At 44.7% G+C, this 10,605-nt stretch overlaps 1 protein-coding gene across 1 annotated transcript; it reads left to right on the forward strand.

Annotated features, from left to right (window-relative positions):
* Window positions 1-1,299: 1,299 nt before the first annotated feature.
* Window positions 1,300-2,287, forward strand: LOC149498304 (uncharacterized). The gene is made up of 2 exons (XM_089718455.1): window positions 1,300-1,948; window positions 2,026-2,287. Exons 1-2 carry the CDS (start codon window positions 1,301-1,303, stop codon window positions 2,143-2,145), a joined length of 768 nt encoding a protein of 255 aa, XP_089574581.1. The 5' UTR covers window position 1,300; the 3' UTR covers window positions 2,146-2,287.
* The last annotated feature ends 8,318 nt before the right edge of the window (window positions 2,288-10,605 follow it).

Genomic DNA, 10,605 nt, shown 5'->3' on the forward strand with positions numbered 1-10,605 from the left:
CGAAAATGTGAATTTTGGGCCTCTGTGGCCTGATTTGTGATTTGTGGGCCTCTGTGGCCAGATTGTGAATTTTCGAGCCTGTGTGGCCGAAAATGTGAATTTTGGGCCTCTGTGGCCTGATTTGTGATTTGTGGGCCTCTGTGGCCAGATTGTGAACTTTCGGGCCTGTGTGGCCGAAAATGTGAATTTCTGTTTTTATTAGTATGCATGCTAAGATATTATCCTTAGTAAAGAACCAAGGGACAATTCTTATATTACTTTACCTTTTAGGATCCTTACATTAAATTGGATGTGGCTGAGAATTCTATGTCCGAAATCCCGATCGAGATATTGGATCCGAGCCACCCGGTCGGGGCAATCATCAATCCGTCCCGTCTGGGTTACTTGAGGCATTTTGATGCTGGCCGAAATAGCCACAAGGAGTTGCTGGGTGCTTTGGCCGAGAGATGGTGGGACACTACCAACACTTTTCATTTTTCTTGGGGCGAGATGACAATGACCCCTGTGGATTTTTCTGTGATTACCGGAATCCCTTTTGGTATTCGGACGATTGAATTATATGATGACTGGAGGACAGAGATTTCCCCTGATCGGATGATGGAATTGATTGGTATAGACCTGCCTCGGATTGTCGGGCCAGGTTCTGCTACTCCAACTTTGAGTGTTTCCAGGCGCTGGCTATATCTCCAAGCCCCCGGCATTTATGCTAGACATAGGCGGGGAGAGCTGACGGCTACTCAGGTGGCCAGATTCACTTTGTTGCTGATGTTTGCTTCGACCTTTTGGTCCAACAGGAAAGAAAGGTTTAATCCTTCTATCTTGAAGAGTTTAGAAAACCTAGCCCATCTCACGGAGTACGACTGGGCCGGCGCTATTCTGAGCCGTATGTATGATGACATGTGTGGTCTGAGTCGGAGCCACTGTAAACTTAGCGGGACCTATTACTTCTGGGAGGTAATGCGAAGAACATTCTGTATATTTTTCTATATTATTAGCCCTCTTTTGACTCTCGTTTCTTCTTTGTTGCAGATTTGGACATTTGAGTATTTTCCTTACACTCGCCCGGAGCAGATTCATGCGGATCTCGGATTAGGGCTGGTACCTTTGGCTCGGAGATGGTACCGAACAAACCTTCATACCAGTCGGCATAAGCACTCGCTAAAAGACCTGAGAACCTTTTTTGATACGTGTAGCCCGGCGCAGGTATGTGTTCAGTAATTCTGGAATACGTTGAATAAAAAAGATTTATCAACATATTTGCATCTTTTTTTTTTTTTTTTTTTAGGTTGAAGTGGGGGCGATGGCCATTCGCCTACAGAGCTGGATCCAGGTTGATCCTCATTTCCAGCGGTCGGATGACTTGTCTCGGCGGAGGGTGATCCTGTCGCATCCCGTCCTGAGACGATACTACTTGGGCGAGAGAGTAGACTTTCAAATAAGAGGCTGTCGTTCCATCCCTTATCCTCCTCCCGGGGACATGCGAGCGGGCAGGCAGATGACTCTCACCGATGCGCATACTGAGGGTATTCCGTATGGAGAGTTCATCTTGGAGGGAGATTATGCTGAGTTCTGCAGACTCTTTCTGATGCAGCCTATTGGATCGCGGCTTGACAATTTTCAGAGATCAGCTCCTTTCCATCCGCCCGCCACCCGCTCTTCTCGGGCCGCGGGTTCTTCGAGCAGGACTCCAAAGAGGAGGCCTACGACTGATCCTTCTTCTTCTACTCGGGCTGAAGGTTCATCTCAAGCCGGCCCTAGCCACTCGGCCGGCCATTCCAGGGCTCCCCGGGCTGTGACAGAGGCTACCGGGTCACTTCATTCAGACTTGGCCAATTTACGTCTTCCGTACAGCATTTCCTACCATACTCCTGACGCTCCTTTAGCCTTTCGAGAGGTCTCGCTGGAAAATGTGGATCGCTTGGCTCTGCCTTCTGAGGACATTACTGAGGTAAGTAAAAACTGCTAAATCTCTCACAAAAACGATTCATAAGAGATTTGACGTTCATTTGCATTTTTTTTTTATAGGTTCCTGTTGGATTGATCAATCAGATGATGGAATTGATGCTCGGGATGCAACAGGAACTGTCTTCGTCCTGGACTCGTGAGGCTTACAATGATCAGAGAAGGCAGAGGCCCCGTCGCTGAAGCCATGATTGCCGGATTTTTCTGTTCCTCTTTCTTTCTTTCTTGTCTGACTACTGTACTAAACTTTGATCGTGCTTCTGTACTGTATCGTTGTACTGAGTTTTATTTTGTACCTGCACTTGGTTAGTATTGAAATATATGTATGCATGTTTATTGTATTTGAAACAAAATGGGAGGACTTCATCATTTTGGCTTATGGACAAAATACACTCTTTTTTTTTTTTTTTTTTTTATGCGTGGCGGCCGCTGCCGCCATCATTCAGTGGCAATTTGGCGACCGCTGCCGCCGTCATTCGGTGGCAATTCGGCGGCTGCTGCCGCCTTCATTCGGTACATTTTCTCCTATAAAAGCTTGTTCTTTGTTTTGGCTCTTCACTCATTCCTTATTTTCTCTCTTCTTCTTTTCTCTCTGTGTTTATCTTTTCCAAAGAATGAATCCTTCTTTCAATCATAGCATGCACAGCTGGGCTAGGAGTCTCTCCAAAGTTGAAAAGATCAACTTAAAGAGGTATGGCCTCTCTCCTATCATTACCCTTAGGGGGGTAGTGATCGACTGGAACTTTTTATGGGCCTGTATCAGACTCTGGGACCCTGAGGCCCACGTTTTTCGGTTCGGGGCCATGATGGAGGAGATGTGTCCTCTTTTCGAGGAGTTTTGTGCTATCATAGGGTGTGACCCTAATGCCCCTTTAGTCAGGCATGAGGTTAAAGTTGGGTATGTTCGGTCATTTGAAAATTTATTTCAATTCAGCCGGCCACAAGCTAAGGCCATGATTGTTGACGACCAGAAGGCGATTCTGATGCCCCTGATTGATGAATTTTCAGAGGTCCGTTTGGATGACCCAGACCGGATGAGGCTTAGGATGCGGGCCTTTGTATTCTGCTTATTATCTGGTTTCTTGTTTAACAAGGATCCAGGCTTCGGGGATCTGCGATTTTGTCCTATGATTCGACAAATGGAGGACATGGGTTGCATTGGTGGCATTGTGCTAGCAGAAACTATCAGGAGCCTTGACAGAGCTGCTTTAGGCTTCGAGGACTGGACGGTTTCCCCGATTATTCTCCAGGTACTTCTCCTCTCTTCTTTTCCCTATTTTTTTTTTTTTTTGTGTTTTGATTCATTCCTTTGTAATAGAAAGGATCCATTACTCAGGTTTGGTTGAAGGATCACCTCCAAGTGGTTGTTGCCCCAACTTTATTGCCCTATAACCCCGTCCAGTATCGTATGCGGAAGATTTTGATTACATACCCGTCCGTTGATGCGTGGACTTCATGGTTAATTGAACTAGGTCCAGACGAGGTGTTGTGGCTCGTACCTTGGTATGATATCAACCGGTTTATTCAGGTTAGTTTCCGCCATACTCAGGTTTACCTGTTGGGCCTTACACATTGCACCTGGTACTGTGCTTCACGCGTTCTGAGACAGATGGGGATAGATCAGACTGTTCCGACCATGGATGATTCCCTAGCTGATTCAGTCATCACTCCGGGAGTTACTCGAGCCGTCCTTAGGGCCTGGGTTAGGGACCATCATATGGTTAGACCTTCACCTAATCCTGCTGGTATTCAGACTTCTCCTGAGTACCGGTCTTGGTTTATGACCATTGTCTGGCCAGTTGAGAAGCTGAGGAGGAATGCACTGCTGAGTGTACTCGAAGGTTGGACTCAGGCTGACGCTGGTAATGAGGCTGGGACTGATGAGGAGATTCTGTTGGCTCCCCAGATAGGAAATGTTGGAGAAAGTTCGGGAGCTAAAGATGACTCGGAAGACGTTGCCCCACGGAGGCGACGGGGCACTTAGACTTTTATGGGCTTTTTGGTTTTTTTTTTTTTTCTTGTGGTTTTTTTTTTTTTTTTTGTTTTTGACTCTTTTCGGTATTTTGGCTTTGGACTTGGGACGTATGTTTTATTTGGACTTGGACTCTACTTTCTTTAGTTTGCCGCTTGATCTTAGACTGTTTGCCTTCATTGCTTCCAATTGGGCATGTCATTTGACTTTTAAGCTTTCCAAGCATTTTCCAACTTTATTTATTCAAGCTCTGATTTTTGCCTAAGCCGGCCGCCCTTGCGGGTTTTCAGCTTAGCGAGCTACCCATTTTTGCCTAAGCCGCCCTTTTCGGGTTTTCAACTTAGCGGGCCTCGATTTTTGCCTAAGCCGCCCTTTCGGGTTTTCAACTTAGCGGGTTTTTTTTTTTTTTTTTTGTTTCCTTCTCTTTTTTTTTTATTATTATTGGCAAAAAAAGAAAGAATTATGAAATGGTATGTTTTTTTTATTAATGTTTAGACCGTACCCAATGAGGGCTGCCTACATATCTCCGATATATAATTTCTTTTTTCCAAAGAGAATCAGGTCTAATGTAGTTCACTTTACATTATGCAATGTTTATCATACAAAATATCTTTTTAACTGATCTAAATTACATGGATTAGTGAATTCCAAGCCATCCAAATCAGTCAAAATAACGGCTCCGCCTGACAAGATTTTCTTCAACACATACGGTCCAGCCCAATGAGGACGGAACTTCCCCCGTGGATCTATGACCGGTTGTCTAATTTCCTTCAGAACCAAACAACCTTCTTCCAGTTTCCGGTCTTTGACCCTCTTGTTAAAATGTCGCGCCATTCTTCTTTGATAAACTTGAGTTTGGTGGATTGCTCGCAATCGCTTTTCATCCATACCCAAGAGCTGCAAATGATAATTCTCAGCCCAATTTGCTTCACTGATCTGGCTTTCCCGGATAACCCTCGCCGACTGAACTTCCAGCTCAATAGGCAATACTGCTTCCATGCCATATACTAAGGAATACGGGGTTGCCCCAGTAGGTGTTCTAATTGAAGTCCTATATCCCCATAAGGCATTCGGCAACTGTTCATGCCAAGCTTTGTGCTTCTTAATTGTCTTTTGCAAAATAACTTTTATGGCCTTATTTGCAGCTTCTACAGCCCCGTTTGTTTGTGGACGATAGGGTGAGGACTTATGATGTTGGATTCTCGTCTCTTTCAACAAATTAGCAAATTCACCCTGGAAGTGAGCTCCATTATCCGTGGTGATCTCGAATGGCGTTCCGTACCTGCAAAGGATGTTGGTACGAACGAACTGTGCTGCCTTCTTGGCATTCAGAATCGAATAAGAGGCTGCCTCGATCCACTTAGTGAAATAATCTATAGCAACCAAAATGAACTGGTGACCGTTGGAAGCCTTCGGGTGGATTTTTCCGATCACGTCTATGCCCCAGGTCGCGAAAGGCCATGGTGAAGTGATAGGATTTAGATTGACCGGAGGCTGTTTTTGCAATTTAGCAAAAATTTGACATTCGTGGCACTTCTGCGCATGCCTCACACAATCTGCCTTCATGGTTGACCAGTAATAACCTAGGTTCGTGATTTTTCGAGCCAAGGCTATCCCGTGCATGTGTGGGCCAGACTCCCCGTTATGTAAGGAATCCATGATGGTTTGAGCTTCTTCCTCATCAACGCACCTTAGGTGCAGGCCATTCCAACTTCTTTTGTACAGAATTCCCCCAGTAAGGAAATATCCGGATGCTAGTTGTCTCAAAGTCCGTTGATCAGTTTTGGTGGATCCCTCTGGGTAAACTTCATTCTGAAGATAATTCTGTATATCCCAATACCAGGGCTTATCGTCGACCAAATTCATGATATGTGCTGGCTGTTTCTGTAGCCGCACTGTCAAGGGTCGAATGACTCGATCCTCTTCTACATTGACCATGGAGGCTAGAGTGGCTAGAGCATCTGCAAACTGATTTTTGGCTCGTGGCAAGTAATGGAAGGATAAACCATCAAATTGCTGAGCCAATTCATCCAAGCGTTGTAGGTAAGGAACCAAACGCTCTTCTTTAATTTTCCATTTCCTTAAAGCCTGGGAGACTATCAAGTTGGAATCTCCGAAAACCTTGAGGATCTTTATCTCCTTTTCCAAGGCTGCTTCTAACCCTCTTATGCAAGCTTCATACTCGGCTTCATTGTTAGTGCAGTTGAAATCCAATTTGACTGCGATTGGGATGTATTCTCCACAAGGAGTTTTGAATACAACTCCAACCCCATTTCCATGGTAATTCGAAGCTCCATCGAAGTACATCTCCCAGACTTCACTTTCTAAGCTTAACAAGTCTTCATCAGGAAATTCCACTTCCAGCATTTGGTCTCCGACCGGTAATTCAGCTAATTGATCAGCTAAAGCACCGCCTTTCACGGCCTTCCGTTGTACAAACTTTAGGTCATAAGCTGCAAGTACTGATACCCACTTTGCCATCTTACAGTCAAGAACCGGCCTCTCCATAAGGAATTTCAAGGGGTTCGACTCAGAAATAACGTACGTAGTGTAAGACGAGAGGTAGTGCTGTAGCTTGGTACAGGCCCAGACTAGAGCCAGACACAACTTCTCTATTTTATTGTACTTTAATTCGTATTCTAGCATCCTTTTGCTGAGATAATACACTGCATTTTCTATCCTTGTATCTTCTGCTTGCTGAGCTAACATTGCACCCATAGCTTCTTCCGTGACTGATAGGTACAATAGCAAAGGTTTCCCTAGCCTTGGTGGCTGTAAAACCGGCGGGGACTAGCAGATATTGTTTGACTTGGTCGAAAGCTTCCTGACAATCCTCATTCCACTTGACTGCTACTCCTTTCCTAAGTAACTTGAACATAGGACCACAAGTGTCTGCCAGTTGATTGATGAACCGGCTGATATACTGTAGTCTTCCCAGGAAACCCCGGACTTCTTTTTCCGTCCTTGGAGCTGGCATTTCCAGAATGGCTTTGGCTTTTGAAGGGTCAATCTCTATGCCCTTCCGACTGACCATATGCCCCAGAAATACTCCGGATGTAGCTCCGAACAGACACTTTGCTGGGTTGAGCTTCAGATTATACTTTCGAAGTCTAAGGAAGAACTTCTCGAGTGCTGTTGTATGCTCTTTAGCTGTTTTTGATTTAACAACCATATCGTCCACGTACACTTCTACTTCTTCATGAATCATGTCATGGAAGATGGCTGTCGCCATTCTTTGATAGGTTGCCCCCGCATTTTTGAGCCCAAAAGGCATAACTCTGTAGCAATAAGTTCCCCATTCCGTGATGAATGCCGTTTTCTCTTTGTCTGGCACATGCATCATTATTTGGTTGTATCCGACAGCAAGATCGGTCAAGGAGACCATCTCGTGTCCCGCCATTCGGTCTACTAACAAGTCAATATGCGGTAGGGGGAAGTCATCCTTCGGACACGCCTTGTTCAAATCCCTATAATCAACACACATTCTGACCTTACCGTCTTTCTTCGGCACTGGCACAATATTTGCTAACCATGTTGGGTAGGCGATAGGTTCTATGAACTTGTTTTCCAGCTGCTTGGCCACTTCTTCCTTGATCTTCAAAGACCATTCTGTCTTCAGCCTTCTTAGCTTCTGTTTTACTGGCTTAGCCTCGGGGTATACTGGGATTTTGTGTACCGCTATTGCTGGGTCGATTCCCGTGATGTCGCTTGCCTTCCACATGAAGCAATCGGCGAACTTCTTCAAGCATTCACTGACTTGTTTCCTGTTAGCACAATCAAATGCAATGTATGTATATTCATTTTCTTCTTTGCCAATTATTATTTTTTCTTTTTCATTTTTTATTTCGTTTATTTCTTTTTCTTTATTTTTGCTTGGAAATGCTTGGAAAGATAGACACGCGGGGTAATCAAGAATCTGCAAACCTTTATTGATTATGACGGAATCGTCTTCAAAGATTACATCAAATTTGAAATTTGGATTTTCAAAATCCGACACAGACGACTCAGAATTGGGACTGGACTCTGGCTCAGTCTCATACCCAGGGTCAGACTCAGACTCAATACAAGACTTGATTACAGATTTTGACTCTAGGTTTGACTCGGGAGGGGGTTTATCAGCAGCGCGCTCCTCCTCGGCGTACCAGTTGGTGAGAGGTCCTTCATTTGGCTTGATCAGGCTCAGTAAATCTTGGTCCCCATCATTTCCTGTAATGACTGCAACCTCATCAAAGAGACTAGGCTGCATGAAGTCTTCCACTTCCAGTTCAGTCACTATTTCAGGCTCGTTACCCCAGACATCAGAGAATATTTCTAACCCAGGTAGCATCTTCTTAGCAGCCGGGCAGTAAAACGGTTCTTGGAAGCTACGATAAGGAATCGTCTCTCCCGATTTGCAAAAGTGACTATTCAAAGTCAAAAAATGTGATGGCATCTGGATGCTTTTCTTCTTTCCTCTTCTGGTCTTCTCAGCACGGTCTTCATCAGTAGGCTGATAACCCAGCCCAAAAGTTCCTTCATTAACCGGACATTCCCAGGCTTGCAATGCGGGGATATGTCTTTCCGGACCTTGCCATATTCATTCCTGGCAGATAGGACATCTTCAGCATTAAAGGAACTATGCAATTTATCTGCACCGTCCCGAAATCAAAGAGAATTCGGGAGTTTGTAGTCTTCCCTTCTATGAACTGCACAGTGTCAAATTGAAATCCCGAAAGGGGCAAGTTGGTAGTCTCAGGGTTGACCTCAAAGAGAGGCTCGCCTTTCGGCTTTTTCAACTGATTGTAGTCATCTCCCTGGATAGTAATAACCTTGTCCTCATAAGGAAACTTGACTTTTTGGTGTAAGGACGAGGGTATTGCCTTGGCATGGTGGATCCATGGTCGACCCAAAAGTAGATTAAAGCTGGTCAGGTACATCAATTACCTGGAATGGGACTTCCATCACAGCTGGCCCGACTGTCAATTTTAGCATAGCAACCCCCAACACTTCCCTTCGGGTACTATCATAGGCTTTCACTATCTGGTCAGATGGAATGAAATCTGTCTCTTCTAACCCCAAACAGCTGGCTACCCTTAGTGGGCAGACGTTCAATGCTGACCCATTGTCAATGAGAACCATGGGTACAGTTTTGTCTCTAGTCTGAATGGTGACATAAAGAGCATTGTTGTGACTGCTTCCCTCCTTAAGTAAGTCATCATCAGAGAACCCGATGCTTTGCATTTTAGATGATTGAGTGAGGGTGGACACTAGCACTTCAGGGCTAACCTCTACCGATGTCTGAAGTTGGCTCAAAGCCTTGCAAAGAGCTTGGCGATGAGGAAAAGATGATGCTAAAAGTTCCCAGATTGACACCTTAGCTTGTCTTTTTTAATTGTGATAGGACCGGATCCTCCTTCTCCTCTGTTCTTTGGTAGGGATTATTTGGAATTTTGTCCAAGACTAAAGGTTCATACTGTCTCCCGCTTCTGGTTATAGCATCGACCTCCTCAGATAGGTCATTCAGATCTAGGACACAGATTTCATTCATTTCCAAGAATAGCTCGAAAGGATCGATCAATTGTTGGTCAGAAACAATAGCATTTACCCCATGATTTGGTAAAGGGTTAGTGCTAATGTTTGGTTTGCTTCGTGGAATAATCGAACCATTATCCACTAGGTCTTGGATGCGATTTTTGAGGGTCCAACATGCTTCAGTCTTGTGCCCATATCCCTGATGATACTCACAATATTCATCGGCTTTGTAATTCCTTGGTAGTGGGTTGGGTGGTGGTCTTGCTTCCAAAGGTTTGATATAGTTTGCTTTAACAGCCTCTCGGAATACCAAAAGGATTGGCATTCCGAGATCAGTGTAGGTTCTTCTTGACTGACTGCCAGCTCTCATATTTCCCACACGTAGAGGATTTGTGGGAGTAATGCTTGCCACTTCGTGGACTTTGCTAACTTGACTAGGTTTTTTGTATTTTGAGGCCCCCGATTCTTCTTTTAGTTGCCCCATTTGAAGTAAATCCTCCACCTTCGTAGCAGTGGCAATGAGCGACTGGAATGATGGTAGATATTGAGTCTGTAACTGTTGTTGATAGACAGGCAACAAGTTTTTTAAGATTATGTCCACCTGTTCTTGTTCTGAAGGTCGATTGATCATTTGGGCGGCCTTGGCCCTCCACCTCGTAAGGAACGAGGAAAAGGGTTCATTGTTCTTTTGTTTGGTAGTTTCTAGTTCTCTTCGAGTAACATCAACTTCTATATTATAGTGATACTGAGAATTAAAAGCATTGCAAACATCCTCCCAGGTTTTCATCTTAGAGCGGTCCAAACTGAACAAACCATCTCAAAGCAGCACCAGTCAGGGATTGTTGGAACAACTGAGCAAGGAGCTCGCTGCTTAATCCAAATGGGTTAAGGGCGCCCACATACATTTTCAAGTGTGTTTTAGGACAGGTGGTTCCATCAAACTTGTCCATGTTTGGCATTTTGAACTTAGTAGGCAATCTTGCTTCGGGGAACAAGGACAAAGAGTCCATGTCCACCACCTCCTTGTGGGTCTTTAGAGCAGTAACAGACCTTTCTAGCAATTCCAGTTTTTCTCTCATTCTTTGAGCTTCCAGCTCAGAAGCAGTTTTGGAGGTCATTTCATCCAAGTTAGGGTTTGAAGACGTAGGCGCAGAGCCAGG

The sequence above is a fragment of the Jatropha curcas genome, chromosome 2, assembly GCF_041381405.1.
Source record: "Jatropha curcas cultivar XTBG-Jc1 chromosome 2, XTBG_Jcur_1.0, whole genome shotgun sequence".
In the NCBI taxonomy this organism is placed as follows: Eukaryota; Viridiplantae; Streptophyta; class Magnoliopsida; order Malpighiales; family Euphorbiaceae; genus Jatropha; species Jatropha curcas.